Genomic DNA, 22,623 nt, shown 5'->3' on the forward strand with positions numbered 1-22,623 from the left:
CGTCTGGAGTTCGTTTGAAGTGGCTGGGGGCCCTGGTGTGCCCATTCTCTCTCAAATAAATAAATATTTAAAAAATAGTAGATAATTTCTTTAAAAAATTTAAGCAAGAGATATGGATGGCTTAGATTGTATTGGTAGTAGTGTTGGAGAAAGGAGATACCAGGTTCACATATTTTGAAGTTGAAGCTGATAGACTTTTCTAGTGTACTGATTACAAGATATGATAGGAAACAGGAACAGATCAGCTCTTGAGGAAGATTCCAGAGGGGAGGTTTAAGAACAAGCAGTAGAAAGTAGAATTCAGTTTTGGTTTTGATTTTGAAGTACTCATTAGACATTGTGATAAGATGTCTTTAGTTAAAGGGAAATGTAAAGTTCACATGAGAGATGGATATAAAAAACAGGTAAGAAGAGGTCTGGAGAGATGGCTTACCAGTGAAGGCACTTGTCTACAAAGCCAAATGACCCAGGTTCAATCCCCTAGGAGCCACCTAAGCCAGATGCACAAGTTGGGACATGTCAAGTTCATTTGCAGTAGTTGTAGGCCCTAGAATGCCCATTCTCATTCATTCTCTCTCTCTCTTTCTGCCTCTTTCCCTCACTCTCTGTCAAAAATTTAAAAAATACTTTAAAAAAACAGGTAAGATACTTTCAAGTTTGGATGTTGAGGGCTGGGTAGGTGGCTCAGTGGTTAAAGACACTTGAAAAGCTTGCAGGTTTGGATTGGTCTGTGTTCTATTCCCCAGTACTCAAATCCAGATGCACAAAGTGGTGCATACGTCTGGAGTTGGTCTGTAGTGACAAAAGGGCCCTGGTTTATCCATACTCACTCTCCCTCAAATAAATAGTAAATAAAAGCATGCACCACTACATCCAGCTTGAAAATTTAGCTGTTGTAAGCATGAGCCTGGAAAGGAGCAGCCTGAAGCAGAAGTAGACTCAAGTAAAAGGAGTGCATGGCAGGCCCACTGAAACCAGGCTGTGTTGCACTTTGGGTTTATTTCCAATGTAAAATATACTCTGCAGAGTGATGAACTTAGATGTTGCTGATAGATTTGGAGAAGAGAAATGGAAAGATAGCCAAAATCAAAGGTATTTCTTTTACGTGTGTTTTTCCTCCCCCCACCCCCTCCTTGAGATAGAATCTCACTCTAATCTGGGCTGGCCTGGAACTCTGTAGTTCCAAGCTAGCCTTGGACAACAGCGATCCTACTGCCTCTGCCTCCCGAGTGCTAGAATCAAAGGCGTGTGGTGCCAGGCCTGGCTGATTTTCCTTTTTTTAAGTATGAGAATTTTACAGATGGAATAATAAAAGTGTACTCCTAAGAGACTGTGAGGCTCTGTATCTACTTGGGGCCTTAAAATGTGAAAGTTTGATTCAGTTACTGTACATACATACACATTTATATATAAAAATGTGTTAGTGGGAAAAAGTTCACAATGTCAGTTCTTGGGAAATTTATGGTCTTGTTGCTAAGTAGAGAAAACAAAAGTACAAACAGCTTAGCAGTTAAAATTACTAACTAAAAATACTATTGGAATGTGGTAATTCTGCTCAAAGATTTGATTATAACACGTAGTTGAGAAGTGGTAGGAAAAAAACTCCATCTAGGACGTGTATTGGGTATTATAAAGCTTAGGGAGGAGAATGTGAATTGTTAGGTAACAGGGAATCTTGAAAAACCTCTAAGGATTTAATTTACCAGTTTTTATTTACTTGTTTCACTTGAACTCCTTATATTTTACTTGAAATGATTTCTAAGTTTGCAACAAAAAAAGGGTAAAGGTATTTGTTATAGTCCAGCATAGATTTTACCCGTGTATGCTTGAGGAAGAGGAGTGTTTAATTGTCCCAGAGACAAGACAGAATAGGCGCACTAGGGCCTCTGGCCACTGCAAACGAACTCCAGACGCATGCTGTACTTTGAGCATCTGGCTTTAAGTGGGTACTAGGGAATCAAATTTAGGTCCTTAGGGTTTGCAAGGCAAGCACCTTAACCGCTGAGCCACCTCTCCAGCCCAGAAGGTGTATTTAAACAACGACGCTCAACCCCGCCAGCCCATCTACCTGTACCATAAATACTCGCATGTCTGGCCTCTCCACTCGGAATGTGATGCCTTCCTGGGCCTTAGGCAGTTCACGGAGTTGCCAATCTTATTTCCACTCTTCCAGCACTAGGTTTGGCCCCCGCCACACCCATTTTTCAGCGTTTTCCCAGACCCATGAAGGCAGCCGCATCCACAGCTTCGGGACATCGGAAGGGCTCCCAGTTTGGCACTCAACACCTGCCATAACCCGCAGCGATTCCAAAAGCGAACAAAACCAGTGTCCCGGGGAGAGGGCTTCCTTGTTTTGTATTTTACCCACGTTCTCATCGCATTATTCTTTCAGCCTGCAAAGTGTTTCAAAGGGAAACTCTCCCATAGTCAGGTGTCAGGCCTACTAGACTAGGGCTTGTCAAGTACCCACAACCCCCGAGCCTCGCTGGAGCCAGCCGCCTGGAGGCTAGGCTTAGCGCCACTCTGGCTCCCCGCTCGCTCTCTATGGTCCGATCAAGCCCCTCCTCCTGGAACTCACGTCTTCCTTGACGCATGCGCGGCCAGGAGGGAGTTCCGTTTCCGACCAGCTGAACTTCGTTCCTGCGGTTTCTTGAGCTTGCTGGTTAGCCGCTGAGACAAGATGCTGCGGAACCTGCTGGTCAGTGGTCTTCGGGTTGCGTGCGGGCGAGCGTCCGAGGGTCCCGACAGAAGCTGGGCCGGGCCAGAAGTCGGCTTGAGTCACCTTGGTCAGCGGCGTCCTTTGCGCCGGGCCCTGAGGAGACGTGGAGACGGGGACGAGGCTGGGAAGGGAGCTCGGAACTGGCTTAGACCTGCTTCCGGATGTCAGTCGGCCCTTAACCTGGTAGCTCGGCCGAGGTCATACCTGTGGAGGTGGAGGAATTTCTGACGCCAGAAATACTAGGACGAAAAGTCTTTTTGTTTTCCTCTGAAAGAAAGGTTGTAAGTTTGCATGGTTGTAAACTGCGCCAGAAGTAGCTTAAAAACCAAATCATTCAGTTTTGGATGGTCCTTCACAGTAGCCATGGCCCAAGTGCAGCGCCTTGGAATTGCCTTTTAACCCCATACTGACGTTGGGCTGGTGAAGTATTTTTCTAAAATTTCTATAATTTAAGGCATAGTAATGCCTGTTTTCTTTTTTAGTTATTTTAGCTAAAGTATATATTGCAAGCCTTTTAAAAATGATTTATAGCCCATTAAAAGTTTCTTGTGGGACTATAGATGTAGCTTCTTGCTAGAATGCTTGATTGCCAAGAATGAGCAAGGCTTCCAGCTCACCCCACCCATTTTGTCCCTTAGGAAAAAAGATCATAAGGGAATTATTTTAGTAAGTAGGAATCATATTGGTGTGTTTTGCAGTAAGTTAATAGATTTGTTATGTTTGAGGCAGGAGTTTACTCAAAACCCACACTGGCGTAGAACTTACGACAGTGGCACTCCTGCCTTACCTTCACAAGTGCAGGGATTAAAGACATGAGCCACCATGCCTGGCTTATGTAAAAAAATTAATATAGGCAAATATTAAATTATTTGAGCTTACAGTCATATGTGCACATCAGTATGCTTTCCTGAAGGATTTCAAAAGACTACTGGCTCACCTCAGACAAAGGTCACAAATTACGGGTTTTGGGGAGAGTAAGTTGTAAAGTGGAGCACGGTAGAGGATGCACTCCTGACAGATTCAGTCTCTGTGCCTTTCGGTAATGTGAAGGGTTACAAAGGGTTGGCTTTGAAGGTTCTGTAGCTTCTAAATGTTGGGCGTGTGTGGATTTCCATTTCAGGCCCTTCGTCGGGTTACGCAAAGGACCTTTAGCACCGCTTCCCGCAGGCATTTTGAAAATAAAGTTCCGGAGAAACAAAAGGTCTTTCAGGTACTGGAATATTTTATAGTTGATTGTAATTGTGGAGTTAGCAAGTAAATCTAGACATGCCTGCTTTTTAGTGATCTTGATCTTGTCCAGTCATAGTAAGGAACTCTCTTGGCAGCTAATTCAGCATTTACTATATCCTGTAGAAGCAGAAAGAAATGAGGTGAAAGGGTATATGTCAATCATAATGTCTTTCAGAGGAGTTTGTGATGTATTAACATTATTTACGAAGTAGTTACATATGAAAAACAGACCATAGGAAGGACCTAAAAATGGAACAAATACGTATTTCAGAAATGTAGTAAGTGTTTAAAGATATCTACCGGAAAGAATGCAACAAATTAGTATTGGAAAAATAGTTATTTTAAGGACAGCAAAACCTGATCCTTCAGTATAGCACACTAAAAAATAAATTATTCCCCCTACAAATTGGAATGTAGGAGAATATTTTTTATAATATTAGGGGTTGAAAAGCTTTTGGCACGTCATAGCCTCAGCCACTGTAGTGTAACTTTAGATGGTACGTCACTTAGTAGGCATGTGCAACTTTGTGCTTGCCTCATCTTTGTGCATCTGGCTTCTGTGGGATCTGGAGAGAGACCTAACATGGGTCTTTAGGCTTCACAGACAAGCACCTTAACCCCTAAGCCAATCCTCCAGCCCTGGAAAAGCTTTTTAAGGAAATCTTTGTAAAGCTGAGAAAAAAGAGAAAAATTATGAGGCTTGGTGATGTAAAATTTTGCATTTATAGTTGTAAAGGCAAGGGACAAATTGAGAATAAATATTCAGGGCTAGGGAGATGGGTTTGTGGTTAAGGTACTTGCCTGTGAAGCCAAAGGACTCAGGTTCAGTTCCTCAGGACTGACATAAGCCAGATGCACAAGGTGGCACATCTGTCTGGAGTTCGTTTGCAGTGGCTAAAGGCCCTGGTGTGCCCATTCTCTCTGTTTGCCTCCCCTCAAATAAAATAAAATAAAATAAAGTTTAAAAAGAGACTAAATATTTAAACTATGATAAAAGGTGAATGTCAGTAGTTTCCAAAGAACTACAAATCAGTAAGTGCAATTTGAGTTGACTACAGCTGGCACCATGTTCCTGAATGCCACCTTGTGTCCATGCCCTGTGTCCTAGTCACATTCACGGCAGAGAATTGGGAAGTGGCTTTGAACTGTGTCTACCTTTGCATGGAACTGAGCATGATCTGTGGAAATGGGATGGAGGACCACTACTAGCTGACCATGGAGCAGGAGTGATGCTTTGCTGTGGTGCATTGTCACCAAGAAACAGAATAGTCCTTACTCTAAGCCATCACCCTTTCAGTGTTACAGATCTTCAGGCTAAGGCTGCCCTGTCCATTTGTTCCTAAAACTGAAAAACTAGCTTCTATAAAAATAATGAGCAGTTGGACCTTTGTTAAAATATATATTAGTCCTCTTCCCCCCAGTCTAAGTAGAATGACTTAAGTTGTTATGTTCATCAGGTGTGGGAGATAGGTACTGCTATGCACAGCATTTTCCATAAACACTAATCAGTAGTATATTTGAGTATTTGACAATATTAAAAACAAATTACAGGCTGGAGAGATGGCTTAGTGGTTAAGGCACATGCTTGCAAAGCCTAAGGACCTAGGTTCGATTCTTCAGGTCCCATGTAAGCCAGATGCACATGGTGGCAAATGCATCTGGAGTTTGTTTGCAGTGGCTAGAGGCACTGGTACGCCCATTCTCTTTCTCTGTCTCTGATAAATAAATGTCTTTAAAAAAGACATACATACCTTGTCATCTAGAAAGCCCTCATTTAAGAATCTTTTCTGTATAAGTAATTGCATAAGTATATGAAAATAGGGAAGAGGGCACACCAATGTAAACATCAATAGAGGATTGGATAATTCTGCTAGAATATTTTCACACATGGTAGAATATCACATGGCTATTGAAAACAGTAAGGTTTAAGTGGACAAGAATGGTTTTTACAACAGTATTGAGTATAAACAATAGTATGTAGTAGACTGTTACAGGACATTGTATATTGTGGATAAATTAGAAGAATTGACAATAGGTATTAAAAAGTAGATATCTATACCTTACTGTTAATGTACTATCTCTTGAGGAAAGTTCCAGAGAAATACAGCAATTTACCCATGTAAGTAATTAAATTATAAATGATTTTTATTTGAGGAAGAGGCAGGTAGAGAGAATAGGCACACCAAGGCCTCCAGCTACTGCAAATGAACTCTAGATGCATGTGCCACATAGACTACATAAAAATACCATCAAGTGTGTTGGCACATGCCTTTAATTCCAGTACTTTGAGGACAGAGGTAGGATCACTGTGAACACGAGGCCAGCCAGAGACTACATAGTGAATTCCAGGTCAGCCTGGGCTAGAGTGAGATCCTACCTCAAAAAATTAAACAAACAAACAAAGAAGAAATAGATATATTAAATATGTACTGTATGCCAGATACTGGACTAGCAGCTGGGCATATAATTAAGGGTTATAAACCAAAATCCTTTGTCCCCTTTTATAAGGGGGTGGAACACTTCCCAATGACTAATATATGGCCATTATTTTATATTTATGTTAAACTCAAGGAGTGTATTTTACAGCTTTCAGGTTTAAATAGTTTTTTGTTTATTAGTAAATATTTTTATTTAATTGAGAGAGAGTGGGCATGCCAGGGCCTCCAGCTGCTGTAAACAAACATGTGCCCTTTTGTGCATCTGGCTTACAAGAATACTGAGAAATCGAACCTGGTTCCTTTAGTTTTGCAGTCTAGCACCTTAACCTCTAAGCCATCTCTCCAGTCCCTAAATGTTTTTTGAAAAGAATATCTTCACTGGATCTCAGATTAGTTTTTGAAAAAGGCTTTTACAACTTTGTATTTAATAAAAGTAGTAATAGAGAATCAAAATTGTAAACCCTTTCAATTATTTAAATTCCAAACCTCTTTAAAGTTTAAGGGTCTGCTGGATTTTATATAAATGATTTATCTATTGAAACTTAGAAACAAGTTAACAAATCTATTAATGTCTTTTTTTTTTTTCCCCTTAAATGTAGGAGGATAATGGACTCCCGGTGCATCTGAAGGGTGGGGTAACAGATGCTCTCCTGTATAGAGCCACCATGTTTCTCACACTTGGTGGTAAGACATTTGTAATGCTTGGATGTTCTAGGAAAGTACTTCCATTGAGCAGTATAATACTATGGGTAGTTTGTCTCTAGAAAGTGACATGTTAATGTATCTTACTATAATGTTCAAGAGGGTCATCAGAACAAACTATGTAAGAGCATTTTGGTACTTTTAGAGAAAAAAAAATCCACCAGTGAAGAAATTCTGTGACAGTGATCAGGGTAGCTCTCTGAGCATGTTACCAGTGGTTCTGGAGCCAATCTTTCAGCCAAGAGCATCCATTCTGCCCTATCTTTGAAACCAGGGGTTTTTAGACATTTTTGATTGTTTCTAAACATACACATACTTGACATTTGCAGATGCAAAGTGCTTTGGTATTTTTTGATGGATCAGGCATGTTCACTAGTGATTATTAACAGGCACATCACAAACTGTAGGAGCATAGGAATTTGAATGATTGCTCTTTGTGGAAGGAAGGAGTAGTAGTGTGTAATTACTTTGTGCCCATCCTCTTGATAGGAATGTCCTGAGTTTTTTAACCCTGGTTAGAAAGTTTTTAATGTGTCCTTAAGCTGGGCTTGGTGGTGCATGCCCTTAATTCCAGCACTTGTGAAACAGAGGTGCATGAGTTTCAGGCCACCCTGAGACTACACAGTGAATTCTACGTCAGCCTGCACTAGAGCAATACCTTACCTCAAAAAAATTAGGAAAAAAAAAAAGGAAGACCTTGGTGGGGATGTGGCTTAGTGGTGGAGCTCCTGCTTAGCCTGTGCAGAGGCTGGGTTAATCCTCAGCAGTGTAAGGCAGGCAAAGGAGGAGGAGGAAATTGTAATTGCCCAAGAGGGATAGTGGTGTGTGGTATAGCTGGCATTTGAATTGTGGTTATGAAGTGCTCATGCTCACACTAAGGACTTCTTTGGGCTTCACTGAACACAGTTATAGTGGAAAGGGCCTTTATGGGTCAAGACAACCACCAGATGGTAGCATTTGGACTTTTTTCAGAAGATATTGCCCTATATTCTAATGTGATTAGTTTTTGGATATTCTGATAGTCCTTTTTTTTTTTTTGAGGAAGGGTCTTGCTTGGAATTCATTATGTAGTCTCAGACTAGCTTTGAACTCACAGTGATACTCCTGCCTCTGCCTTCCAGGTGCTGGAATTAAAGGCTTATGCCACCAAGCCCAGCTCATGATAGTCACTTTCTAAAGGTTTATATTATTACTTTTTTAAAAATAATTTTTGTTTATTATTTATTTATTTATTTATTTATTTGAGAGCGACAGACAGAGAAAGAGGCAGAGAGAGAGAGAATGGGCACACCAGGGCCTCCAGCCACTGCAAATGAACTCCAGACACTTGTGTCCCCTTGTGCATCTGGCTAACGTGGGCCCTGGGGAATTGAGCTTTGAAACAGGGTTCTTGGGCTTCACAGGCAAGCACTTAACCACTAACCCATTTCTCCAGCCCATGTCTATAACGTTTTTTTATAATAATTAACTAATACCGAAAACTGCATTATGTCAAACACTTGTCAGAATTTATCAAAATACTTCATGTTCCCATAAAAGTAGTTGTTTAAAAATTACATATTTATACATTTATTTATTATTTTTTGGTGGTGCTAAGACTCAAACTAAGAACTTGAAGGTAAGAAACAAGTACCCTACTACTGAGCCATTCAGCTTATCTAATGCTGACCTTTCCCTTAACATTTGATCTGGATTATTGTTTATATATTTACATCTATGAGTTTCTTGTCAGCTTTTTCATTTGTGTCTTTCAGGAACAGTGTATGCCTTATACCTGTTGACTCTGGCTTCATTTCCCAAAAAGCAGGATTGACTTCAGTTGTCCCAGCCATCATTTGGGCTTCAGCTTCATTCAGCTCTCTGTGGACCAATAAGCTTTTGGGATCAATATTTATTTCCTTGTAATAAGTGCCACCAATAAAACAATCTTTACCATGTCTTGTCTTGCACTTTAGCATGAATTACACCAGTGATCAGATTATTGGTTAGTACTTAGAAATCTTAGGAAAGGGGAAAAAAAAAAATAAAACCCACCAAATTCTTTCATCCTTCAGTTGATACAAAGTACCATTATTGTGATATTTAGGCAGCTGAGAAGCATGTTAGGTGATCTCTGACTTCTTTTGAGGATGACACCTGAAAGTGTGCCCCCGACCTGCGGGACTAATCTAACATGGGGTGGTCGAGGAGGGCTGCAACCTGAAAGAACGGGCGGGAAAGAAGAAGGAGACCAAGCGGAGGATTTGTCAAGGTCTTGTTTAATGTTGGATTTTTTAGCTCTTTTATAATCAACCAGCAAGCAGGGGGATCAAGCAGGGGGCCACAAGGAAAGGAGGAGATAAGGCCACCTGGCCGTAATCTTCTGGAGCATCCTGTGGCTTCTCTGGGATTGTCACATCTTGTAACATTTCTCGGAGCAGCTGTTTGTTCTTGGGGGAGGAGCCGCACGAGGGCTGCTAGTTCTCTTTTTCTTTTGTCCCAGGGCAGCCAGGTCATGGTCTCTGACAAAAGTGTGTTGTGGTCTTTCCACCTCTGCAGTGCTGGTTCCTGGTCAGAACACTGGATCCTAGTATGGTAGAAGCAGGTTTAGTTTCCTCTGCTCTGAGGCTGTGTTTGGTACTCTATGTCTTAGCGTCAAGTTTTAGTAGAAAGGTTGTAAAACAACTTGGGATTTTTTTCCTGCATTCAGAGGGGACCTTTGTGATTTTAGTTTAATCCTTAGCATGAAATTTAAAATACTAAGTTCATTTGTAAAATTCTCCCATAGTGTAGGGAGTTGAACATCTCTTCTGCATATATGAGTATTAGAGTCTGTCAGAATTAGGAAAAATCTATGAGTATGAATTTTATAAAGTTCAATTACTAGACAAAAACAAAGAAAATGTACTTGGAAAAATGAAGCTGTCAAAAATAAGGATGTGAGGGCTGGAGAGATGGCTTAGCAGTTAAGCGCTTGCCTGTGAAGCCTAAGTACCCCGGTTCGAGGCTCGGTTCCCCAGGTCCCACGTTAGCCAGATGCACAAGGGGGCGCATGCGTCTGGAGTTCGTTTGCAGAGGCTGGAAGCCCTGGCGCGCCCATTCTCTCTCTCTCCCTCTATCTGTCTTTCTTCCTGTGTCTGTCGCTCTCAAATAAATAAATAAAAAATGAACAAAAAATAAAAATAAATAAATAAGGATGTGAGTTGGATCTGGCTGTGAGATATCTGTCATCCTATGAGGATCAGGGTTGATTCTACTGATCTGGCTGGCTAGGTGGGTATCCCTAACTCATTGCCCCACGTGTGTCTCTTGAAGCTCTGCATTCCCTGACTCGTGTCTTTGGGTATACAAGTAGCTGCGTTCCCCTGCTAGAACCTCCAGACCAGCTCTCAAAGTCCTTATGTAGGAGAATGTAGGGTAGTCAAGCTTCCAAGACTCCAGACACATCCATATGGGGCACTGCATGTGGCAGTCTGCCTGCTAAAGTGTGCGTGTGTGAGTGGAGACTTTTACTATCAATATATTAAGCCAGGTATGGTGTCCCATGCCTATAATCACAGCACTTAGGAGGCAGAGGTTTAATCTCTGTGAGTTCAAAGCCAGCTTGGTCTAGAAAAAAACCTTGCCTCAAAAAGTGTTATTTAATTTTCCTCAAAGAGTAGACATTTAGGTATTTTAGCCCTAAACTAAAGGATGAAAACTGATAACCATATTCTTGTTATCATTTGGAGTAGAGAAATCCTTAGATATTTCTAAAAGCTAAGAATGTTGGGCTGGAATTAACCAATCCAGTTCTCTAACCACTGATGTTTTGAAACCACATTATAATATGCAAAGGGATATTTAGTTAGTTTTCATAAGTAGTTTTAAGTGCTTTAATTGACATGATGTGAAAGCCAAAGGCAAATCAGCTTGGTGTTCTCTCAGTATCATGGTCAGTACTTGCCTATGGTTTAGTGACAATATAAGTTGGTTTTTTGAGACAGGGTCTCACTGTTACCTACACTGACCTCAAACTCATAATTTTTCCTGCCTCAGGTCCCCAAGTGCTGGGTACATACACCACTCTGTCCAACATTGTGTGTGTATTCACACATGTGCACATACACATAACTGTCTAGGAAGCTTTTCATGCCAAAATGTTCTGTTTGGGGCATGATAGTATAGCAAGACTTGCTGTACTTTAATTCCCAAGTTATTGCTAAGCTATATTTACAAATGAAACTAATGCAGTTTTACAAGGGATAAATGACAGCATGAGATTTTAAGTGCAGTTTCACTGGAGACAGAAGGTATGCTTGCTCTTAGCAGCTGTAAGATAATACTGATGGCCATGCTGGGAATGGGGTGCTGTTCATAGCAATACGTGCAAATGTGAAAACTTCCAGAATTATTCCTTGTATGGTCAAGCTTCTAGAAAGTGAATTTTCAGTATCATTTTGATCTCTAGTTTGCCATTTACCTAACCATTTAGTGTCTCTTAGGGCTCTCACCACTGAGACTTCCTGTTTCCTGTTCCTCATGTCATATAAGAAAGAGCTTCAGATTCTGTTAAATCCTCATTTGAGTATGCTTCAACTGTCCCTGTTCTTATGCACATCGTTAGCATCTCACAGGAACCATTGTGGCCTTGTAATTAACATAGGTAGCCTCAAACCTTGAGTTATCATGGATAGCCAGCCTTGCTAAGAAGCCTCTGTTCTTATCTTTGGTAGTGGGATATGCTTTGTCTAAGGTCCAAGACATGGTTTCTGGCACATGTCAGTTGTGCAGTAGTAGTCAGTACTCCTGCTATTAGCTTTGAAAGTAGGACTATTATCTGGTTTTTTTTTTTCTTTTTTTTTGAGGTAGGGTCTCACTCTAGCTCAGGCTGACCTGGAACTCACTATGTTGTCTCAAGGTGGTTTTGAACTCTTGGTGATCCTCCTACCTCTGCATCCTGGGTGCAGGGATTAAAGGCATGTGCCACCATGCTCAGCAATACCTTTCTGACAAAATCCTCATAGGTCACAGAAAGGAAAAAAAAAAAAGTACATACTTGAGGACAACGGGCATTTTAGTTTTGCTCATGAAATAAAAGCACAGAAAGATGTAGCAACCTGTATTATCTACCTTCTACATCTTTCTGGAAACACTGCATTTTCTAAGTGACCATTTGGCCTGTTGTGGGGTCTTTCCAGAACAAGGTAAGTATCTACCCCAGTGAACCAAGTAAATTGTCATTCAAAACAGGACATAAGTATATTTTCTTGACATAGGTTTTAAAAAACATTTAATTTATGTGTGTATGTGTGCTTGCAGATACATGTACCACTTTGCATCTAGCTTTACTTGGATGTTGGGGAATTGAACTTAGGCCAGCAGGCTTTGAAAGCATGTGCTTTTAACTACCAAGCCATTTCAGCCTCTTGATATAAGAATTTTGACAATTTTATTGTCTAATTTGGAATTCATTCTATGGTCCCAGGCCTTAATGGTTGATCTTGATTGTCAATTTGACTGGATTTAGAATCACCATGGAAACATACTCTGGGTGTATTTACGAGGGATTTCCACAACAGTTTAATTGAGAGAAGACTCATCCTGAATGTGGGCAGCACTATTCCATGGACTGGTGTCCCATACTGAGTAGAAAGAAGCACCACCATTTATCGCTCCCTGTTTCCTGACTGCAGATACAATGTGACCAGCTGCCTCACATTACTGTCACCACCACACCTATAATAGACTCATACATGTGGATTGGCCAAATTAATATACTTAATATATGCACTACTTCACATACTTACTTTTTTTGTGGTGAAATACTTAGGACATGCTCCCACATCACATTTCAAGTATAAAAGATGTTGAATATGCCATCATGACTACAAGCATACTTACTGATCCTATACACCAAAATAAAAGCTTTCTTTCCTTAAGTTGCTTTTTGTTTCAAATTTTGTCATAGTAGCTAAAAAAGTATGACATGAAGGTCTAGTTCTTTTCTCCCTTACATCATATACTAAAGGATCCTTTCCTTTCCCAACCATGGACTCTTAGTGTCTTTATTGAAGTCAACCATAACTGACTTTACTTCTGACCTCTATATTCTGCACCATGGTAGTTTTCTTTCAATATTTTATTTTTATTTATTTGAGAGAGAATGGGCATGCCAGGGCCTTCAGCCACTGCAAATGATCTCCAGACACATATGCCACTTTGTGCATCTGGCTTATGTGGGTTCTGTGGTATTGAATCAGGGTCCTTGGGCTTCACAGGCAAGTGCCTTAACCACTAAACAATCTTTCCAGCCTGCCAGGGAAGTTTTATTATAATATTGTGATAGACTTTCAAATATTACTTTATTTTGCTCAAATTGCTTTAGTATTCAGAGCCTTTTCTGCTTTCATAGAACTTTTAGGACTTTTTCTTGTTCTGTGAAAAGACATTGCATTCTGTTGAGTGCTTTTCTGCAACTGCTCAGGTAACTGCATTGTCTCTGCAACTGGTACCTAGTGTTTTACATTGGGTCAGAAAGACACTTAACTCAGTCTCCACTGCTTGAATGTATTAAGGTGTATTTTTCATATATTCTTTCCTTCCCTTCCTTCCTTCCTCCATTCCTTCTTCCTTTTCCCCATCTTACTCCTTCCCTTCTTCCTTCCTTCCTTCCTTTCTCTCTCTCTCTTTCTCTTTTCTATTTAGGGTCTCACTCTATCCTAGGATGACCTGGAACTCACTCTGTAGTCCTAGACAGGACTCAAACTCATGGAGATCCTCCTACCTCTGCCTCTTGAGAGTTCTGGGAATAAAGGCATGTGCCACCACATCTCACACTGCAGTTTATTTTTAAAAAATATTTTATTTGTTTATTTGCAAGGAGAGAGAGAGAGAATGGGTGTTTGATGTGTAGTTGAGCTATTTTTTCATTGATTTCCTGTCTGCATGTTCTGTCCATTGCTGAAAATGTAACAAAAACATCTTCTATTTTATTATAATACTGTATTCTTTCTCTTCCAATATATTACTATTTGCTTAATTTATAAAGATGCTCTGATCAGGCACTCAACATATGCACAGTGAACATGATTGTAATTGTCATAACTTCTTGATGAATTAGTCCTTTATCATAATACCTTATTCATGTCCTTTTATAGCTTTTGACTTTGTCTATTTATTTTTTATGCTACGAATATAGATACCGAACTTCCAGATTAGATGGTGGCATAGGAATCACACCAAAGCAGCCTGGGCAGGGGAAATAAGCAACAATAAATAAATAAAATATAATAAAAATTAAAAAACCCAGCAAAATACACTGAAGGTGTGAAGGTGTATGATAAATTATCAGCCACAGCAGAGAAGTAGGAGAGATCCAGAGATTCTAGAGACTGCAGAAGCAGGCACAAGTGGCTCCAGCAGTGGCAGCACTAATTTCATGCAGCCACAGTTGCCAGGCATGGCCTGAGTAGCAGGAAAAGCCAGGTGAAGAGATTTCTACTCACACCAGCCTCCTTGTGAACTCAAGAAACATGAAGTGAAAGATAGCAGGGACCAGCTGAGCAGCTTGTGTGGAACTTGTTCACAGGACCAGCAGCACAACTTCAGGTACCCTCCATAGCCACCCCTCCCTCTACTGCCAGTACAAGCACCAGCAAGCACTGGAGACCTGGGGAAAGGAACTCACCTACACAGCACCCAGGACAGGTTATCAGAGCAGTGCCCACCAACCCAGCCAGCCTACCTGGCCCCACAGTACAGCAAAGAGGGATCCAAGCAGGTACACAGCATAGCTGAGACCAAAGCCACCCCAAAAGGTAACAGGGCATACTTATATTAGGTCTGTACCTATCACAAAACCTGGTGTATAGACCTGCATTGGAAGTGTTAATCATACCTTTCGTACCAGCGTAGATTATGTGTTAAATCTGATGGTCAGGTTTGCCTTTTTTTTTTTTTTTTTTGAAGTAGGGTCTCACTATATCCCAGGCTGACCTAGAATTCACTGTGTAGTCTCAGGATAGCCACAAACTCATGGCAGTCCTCCTACTTCTGCCTCCCAAGTGCTGGGATTACAGGTGTGCACCACACCTGGCAAGGTTTGCCATTTTTAAAAAGCTATACTTTGTGGGGTTGTCATTTGTTGTTCCTGATTTATTGTGCTTTTGTCTCTTTTTCTGTCATTTGTGGAGGCAACCCTTTACAGACCAGAAATCTCAGCTTCCCAGTTGACAGGATTGAGAGTGTGGGGCAACACACATCCTTAGGGACTTTGACCTTGTAGGATGTATTTGTTTTAGTGCCCACTCTTGGAAAAATACTCCATGCTGGTTTTGATTGGATGTGTATATTATTCAGTTGAGTTTTAGACTTTGCATGTATTTTGCTTCACCCAGCCTACTTGCATAGCAGGCAAACCCAACACCTAGGATCACTTTTGCTGTTACTGTGAGAGACTTAAAAGAGTCACACCTAGCAACTTAAGTTCTTACCCTGAAGATATATAACATCAGATTTATATATCTAAGAATACTGCAGGTAATTAGAAAACCAAAGCATCAAATTAATCTGAGATACAAAAATCTCTACATTATAATACAAGAAACAAAAAACAAAGACAATGTAATTCCACCAAAAGTTATAAATCTATCAGAAATGACCTCCAGTGAGATTGATTTAGATAAAATGTTTGAGAAAGATTTCAACAGAATAATTATAACTATGTTCAAAGGAATCAAAGAGGAATACATGGAATCAAAGAAGACACAGGAAACTAACTTAATGAAATGAGGAGGTCAATACAAGACATAAGTAGGGAAATAGAAATACTGAAGAAAAACCAGTCAGAAATACTAGCAGTAATAAACACAGTAAGTCAAGTAAAAAAAAAAAAAAAAAAAAAAAACTACAGAAAGTGTCACCAATAGAATGGATGAAGGAGGAAACAGAATATCTAAACTAGAAGGCCAAGTGACAGATCTAATACAGTCCAACAAAGAGGAAGACAAGCTAAGAGGAAGGTATGAATGGGAATTTCAAGATATTTGGGACACTTTGAAAAAAGTCAAACATAAGAATTCAGGGTATGGTAGAAGGAGAAGAATTTCAGCCTAAAGGCATAGTAGGCATTTTCAACAAAATCAAAGAAGGAAAATTCCCAGAAATTTGGAAAAAGATGCCAATGTTTGGGCTGGAGAGATGGCTTATCAGTTAAGATGTTTGTCTGCAAAGCCAAAGGACCTTGTTTTGATTCCCCAGGATCCATGTAAACCAGATGCACAAGGTGGTGCATACATCTGGAGTTTATCTGCAGTAGTTAGAGGCCCTGGTACACCCATTCTCTCCTCTCTCTCTCTCTCTCTCTCTCTCTCTCTGTGTGTGTGTGTGTGTGTGTGTGTGTGTGTGTCTGCCTCTTTTCCTCTCTCACTCTCTCAAATAAATAAATAAAATTAAAAGATGCCAGTGCAGATACAGGAAGCTTTTAGAACACCAAAGAGACAAAACCTGGAAAGCATCTCTCCTCACCATATTATAATTAAACTACCAAATATGCAAACCAAAGAAAATATGTTGAAAGCAGTTAGAGAGAAAAGCAAGTAACTTATAAAGGCAAGCCCATTAGGGTAACAGCAAATTACTCAACACATACTTTAAAAGCCAGAAGGGCTTGGAATATTGTATTCCAAGTTCTGAAAGATAACTGTCAACAAAATACTATATCCAGCAAAGCTAACCATCCAAATTGATGGAGAAATAAGGACATTCCATAATAAAAACAGGCTAAAGAAATATATGATAAGTAAGCCAGCTCTACAGAAAATGCTTGAAGGGGTCCTTCACAATGAAGAGAAAGGAAAGCATTCATATGAGGAAATAGGAAAAATAAACCATACTCAACAGTTAACACAAGAGTATAAAGGGAAAACAGGAAGCACTAAATAAAAGAAGAATGGCAAGAATAAATACATGATTTTCAATAATAACTCTTAATATCAATGGCCTCAATGTCCCAACCAAAAGACACTGGCTTGAAGATTGCATTAAAAGGCAGGATCCTACTGTTTGTTGCCTCCAAGAAATTCAACTCCAAAAAGACCTGACACTATCTTAGGGTGAAATGATGGCAAATGGTATTAAAAGCAAATGGGCTTATGAAACAAGGAAGTATTGCTATCATAATATCTGACAGGATAGACTTCAAACAACCATTATTGAGGAAAGAGAAGGAAGGTCACTTTACATTGATTAAAGGAAAAATTCAACAGGAAGACAGTACAATTATAAACAGACACCTAATATGAGTACTCCCAGTTTCATCAAACAAATACTATTAGACTTGAGGTCACAGATAACACCAAGCACAATAGCAGTGGGTAACTTCAATACCCCACTGTCATCAATTGACAGGTCATCTTGGCAAAAAATAAACAGATATCTGGATTAAGTGATGTCATAGAACAATGGACTTAACATATATATGCAGGACATTTCTTCCAAATGCTGCAGAATATAAATTCTTTCCAGAAGCACATGGAACATTCTCTAAAATAGGCCATATATTAGGACACAAAGCAAATTCAATACAGGAAAATGGAAATAATTCATTGTACTCATTTGATCATAATGGGACTAAAGTACTAGCCAGCAACAGGAAAAACTACAGAACTTATACAAAGTCATGGAGACTAAACAGTACACTACTGAATGATAAATGGGTCATTGAATAAATCAAAAATGAAATTAAAAAGTCATAAGTCAAATGTTAATGTGAACACAACATACTAAAAACCTTTAGGACACAATGAAAGCATTGCCAAGAGGAAATTTTATAGCTTTTAGTGCCTATATTAAGAAATTAGAAAGGTCACAAGTAAACAACTAAGTGCTTCACCTTAAGGCCTTGGAAAAACAAGAAAAGACAAGCCAACAATCAGTAGATGGGAAGAAATAATAAAGATTAGGGCTGAAATTAATGAAGTAGACAAACAAAAAATATTCCAAAGACCCAGTGAAACAGAGTTGGTTCTTTGAAAGGATAAACAAGATTGATAAGTCCTTAGGAATTCTGACCAGAAGAAAGAGAGAAGAGGTGTAAATTAATAAAATTAAAGATGAAAAAGATACCATTACAACAGAAACCAAAGAAATTCAGAAAAATCCTAAGGGTACACTTTGAGAATATATACTCCTCTAAGTTTGAAAATATGAAAGAACTGGATGACGTCCTAGATTTGTATGACCTACCAAAATTAAATCAAGATGTGATAAAGCACTTAAATAGATCTATAACAAGTACAGAGATCCAGGCTGTTATAAAAAAAATCTCCCAACTAAAAAAACCCAGGCCTAAATGGATTCACTGGTGAATTTACCAGGCCTTCATGGAAGAACTAACACCAATACTTCTCAAAGTTTTCCATTGAATAGAAAAGGAAGGACCACTACCAAGCTCCTCTATGAAACTAGCATCACCCTGTTACTAAAACCAGACAAAGACAGAACAAAAAATGAAAATTACAGACAAATCTCCTTCATAAACATGGGTGCAAAAATTCTCAACAAACTATTGCAAACAGAATACAAGAATATGTCAAAAGGATCATTTACCCCAACGAAGTAGTTTTATGGCAGAGATGCAGGGATGGTTCAACATATGCAAACTAATAAATGTAACGCCCTATATAATTGGACTGAAGGACAAAAATTACATGATCATCTCAATAGATGCAGAGAAAGCATTTGACAAAATCCAACATCCCCTCATGGTAAAAGTCCTATGGAAACTGGGAATAGAAGAAACATATCTCAAAATAATAGAGGGTATTTACGACAAACCTACACCCAACATAATACTGAATGGGGAAAATCTTGCAGCTTTTCCACTAAAATCAGGAATAAGGCAAGGGTGTCCACTGCCCCCACTTTTATTTAATGTAGTACTTGAAGTCTTACCTATAGCAATAAGACAAGAGACATTCATAAAAGGGATACAAATTGGAAAGGAAGAGATCAAATTATCATTATTTGCAGATGATATGATTCTATGCATAAAGGATGCTAAAGACTCTACCAGCAAACTATAAGAGGAGACACACACTTTTAGCAATAAAGAAGAATACAAAATAAATACATAGAAATCCTTCCTATATACTTCCAACAAGCATGCAAAGGATGAAATCAGGGAACCACTCCTATTCACAATTGCCTCAAAAAAATAAAATAAAATAAAATAAATAAATAAATAAATAAATAAAGTGCCTTGGAATAAACCCAACCAAGAAACACTCAAGACAGAAATTGCAGAAGACACTAGGAAATGGAAAGACATCCTATGTTCTTGGATTGGAAGAACCAATATTGTGAAATTGTCAATCTTACCAAAAGCAATCTACACATTTAATACAAGTCCCATTAAAATTCCAATGGCATTCTTCATGGAAATAGAAAAAAAAATCCTAAAATTCGTCTGGAAGCACAAAAGCCCTCAAATAGCCAAAACAATTTTGAGCAACAAAAATAAGGCTGATGGTATCACCATACCTAATTTTAAGCTATATTACAAAGCTATAGTAACTAACACATCATGGCACTGGCACAAAGACAGACATGCAGATCAATGGAACAGAATAGAGAACCCAGATATAAATTCAGGCAGCTACAGCCATCTGAGTTTTGACAAAATGCCAAAAATATTCATTAGAGAAAAGACAGCCTCTTTAACAAATGGTGGTGGGAAAACTGGGTATCTATTTGCAGAAGAATGAAAATAGATCCTTATCTTTCTCTATGCACAAGAATCAAGTCCAAATGGTTCAGAGACCTTAATATTAGACTTTAAACTCTGAAACTGCTCAAGGAAAAATTAATGGAAAGCCTTCAACATGTTGGCATAGGTAATGACTTTCTAAATATAACCCCAGTTGCTCAGGATATTAATCCACTAATTATCCACTGAGACCTTATAAAATTACAAAGCTTTTTTACAGCAAAAATACTGTGAATAGAGCAAGAGGCAAACTACAGAATGGGAGAAAATTTTTGTCAGCTATACAACTGACAGAGGATTAATATCCAGGATATACAAAGAACACAGAAAACTAAATAAGAAATCAAACAACTCAATTTAAAAATGGGCCATGGAACTAAGTAGACAGTTCTCAAAAGAATAAATTCAGATGGCATATAAACATCTGAAAAAATGATCTACATCCTTACCCATAAAGGAAATGCAAATTAAAACTACTTTTTGATTCCATGTTACTCCTGTCCAAATGGCTATCATCAAGAAAACAAATGACAACAAATGTTGGCGAGGATGTGAAAAAAGAGAAACCCTTCTACACTCTTGGTGGTAATGTAGTCTGGTATAGCCACTGTGGAAATTAGTGTAGAAGTTACTGAGACAACTAAAAATAGATTTACCATATGACACAGATATAGCCCTCCTAGGCATATATCCTAAGGACTCTTCTCAATACCTTAGAGAGACTTGCACAACCATGTTTATTTCCACTCTGTTCATAGTAGCTAGGAATGGAACCAGCCTAGAGGTCCCTTAACTGATGTGTGGATAATAAAGATGTGGTACAGTTACACAATGGAGTTGTATTCAGTGGTAAAGCAAAATGTAATCATGAAGTTTACAGGGAATGGGTGGATCTAGAAAGGACTATACTAAATGAGATTACCCAGGCCCAGAAAGCCAAATGTCACAGATTCTCTCTTATATATGGATCCTAGCTACAAATGTTTTGACTTGTGTGTGAATTGGAATAAAAAATTGATAGCAGAGGACAGTAAAAGAAAAGGGCTATAAGGGAGGGAGGAGAGGGGAGGACTTAAGGGGATGGTATTGTATATATTTAAGTAGAAGAAATGGAATGGTCTTAAGTGAGGTCAGGGGAAGAGGAAGGTTAATCAAAGGTTAACATATTGTGAAGAAGCCATATGAAAACTTTTTTGGATAATGGTATATGCACAAGCCATAAAATGTTACTAGAAAAATTTCCGTGCCATGAATGGGATACCTCCCAGTGAGTTGTTGACGAGGGGGGTCTGTGTTAACCTCCAAATAGTACAGGCTATTTTCAAGGCTCTTGGTTTCCCACCAGAAATAGATGGTAAGACCCTATTGCTGAAGACTCCACATGTCTGGGCTGCAAGGTCACCAAGAAATCAAATGAGCTGAGCTGAAAATTCCCTCCCTATAGACCAGCTGACAGACAGCTGGAAAAAGCTGCACTGCATGCTGCCCTATGGGAGACAGACGCCAACAGTGGTGAAACCAATGGACACTGAAAGCCTCAAGTTTGACCAAACTGGCCAAAAGACTGAATGGGTGCAATAGTGACATGTCTATTATGGAGGAAACCAATTACTCTCTAATTGGACTGGAGGCCCACTCTATGGGAGGGAATTCATGCCTGGTACAGAAAACCTAATCAAAAGCCTATGGTGGGAGATGTCATGATCCTTAGGAGTGTAATGCCTACTCTTGTCTGGGCTAAATGCATATATTATGCTCACCAGACTGCCCTGTAAGCATTTAACCTAATGTTCATACCCTATATTAATGCTATCCTAATTTTGGTTAGGGAAGCTTCTCCTTTCAGATGGCAGTGACCACTGGGATGACCAAAAAGGCACCATAGTGCTGAGAAGAAGTGTTGGAGGAATGTTCCATACTAAAACATTTTTTTTTTTAATGATTACAGTTTAATGTTCATGAGTTAAATTTCTAAAGCTAGCAGATTTACACATGAGCTACTGAGACTCAGACCACATGGCAGGGAATGTTTACTGGGTGATCCCAATCACACCACAGGCCAAACGACTTCCAACATTTCCTGTCTTTGTACTTTCTTCATTTCCACCTTTGCCCAAGTCATCTGCCTTCTCATGGACCACCATTGTACAGCCTATTAATGGAATTCTCTCCTGAGAGTGAGATCAGGGCATCTTCAATGGACACATTGGCCACACCATCCTTGACAGCAGTCACATTGCCCAGGTCTCCAACATGCCTCTCTTGATCCTTTGGCTTACCATGTTTTTTGGATTGAGGGTTAAAATGAGGACCTACACTCTTACAGCCTTGTGTATTATCTCCAAACTGGTGGACATGGAACCCATGCTGGCCTTCAGTCAATCCTGTAATGCATCCCCATAGTACAACTGGCCCATTTGCCTTCTGCTCCAACTGGATGGCGCCCTGGACCAGGCCATTGCCCTTCAGCACGCACACAGCCTTGGTTGTCATGATTCTCCAGGGAGGGCGGGAACGCAGGTCGGCTGGGCTCTGGGGACTGAGAGAGGCCACCCCGCACAGCGCACCACACGCCGAGCCCTAAAACATCTTTATCACATTCTCCAAGGCTCAGGGTACATTGCAGAAGAGGTTGTGGAAAAAAATGTAAGAGCCAAAGGAAGGGTAAGACTGATTATGATGCAATTGTCCAGTCAGAAACTGGCCTTGACAATTCTACCAAAAGCAATATACAGATTTAATGCAATACCAATAAAACACAAGCATTATTCTTCGCACAGATTGAAAATATGATCTCACAATTCATA

At 39.6% G+C, this 22,623-nt stretch overlaps 1 protein-coding gene and 1 pseudogene across 1 annotated transcript; one reads left to right on the top strand and one right to left on the bottom strand.

Moving 5' to 3' along the window:
- Positions 1–2,567: 2,567 nt before the first annotated feature.
- Positions 2,568–9,026, top strand: LOC101603692 (cytochrome c oxidase subunit 7A2, mitochondrial). Its single transcript, XM_004660488.2, has 4 exons — positions 2,568–2,698; positions 3,840–3,929; positions 6,987–7,071; positions 8,844–9,026. The coding sequence occupies exons 1-4, from the start codon at positions 2,681–2,683 to the stop codon at positions 8,900–8,902; spliced, it is 252 nt and encodes an 83-aa protein (XP_004660545.2). The 5' UTR covers positions 2,568–2,680; the 3' UTR covers positions 8,903–9,026.
- Positions 9,027–21,751: 12,725 nt separating this feature from the next.
- On the bottom strand, positions 21,752–22,309 carry LOC101597897 (annotated as a pseudogene).
- Between the last annotated feature and the right edge of the window lie 314 nt (positions 22,310–22,623).

Source organism: Jaculus jaculus, chromosome 10 (genome assembly GCF_020740685.1).
Source record: "Jaculus jaculus isolate mJacJac1 chromosome 10, mJacJac1.mat.Y.cur, whole genome shotgun sequence".
Classification (NCBI taxonomy): domain Eukaryota; kingdom Metazoa; phylum Chordata; class Mammalia; order Rodentia; family Dipodidae; genus Jaculus; species Jaculus jaculus.

Coding starts and splice junctions, on each gene's coding strand:
- LOC101603692 (XM_004660488.2), top strand. Junction 3,930..6,986: donor AGAAACAAAAGGTCTTTCAG/GTACTGGAATAT, acceptor CCTTAAATGTAG/GAGGATAATGGACTCCCGGT. Junction 7,072..8,843: donor CATGTTTCTCACACTTGGTG/GTAAGACATTTG, acceptor TGTGTCTTTCAG/GAACAGTGTATGCCTTATAC.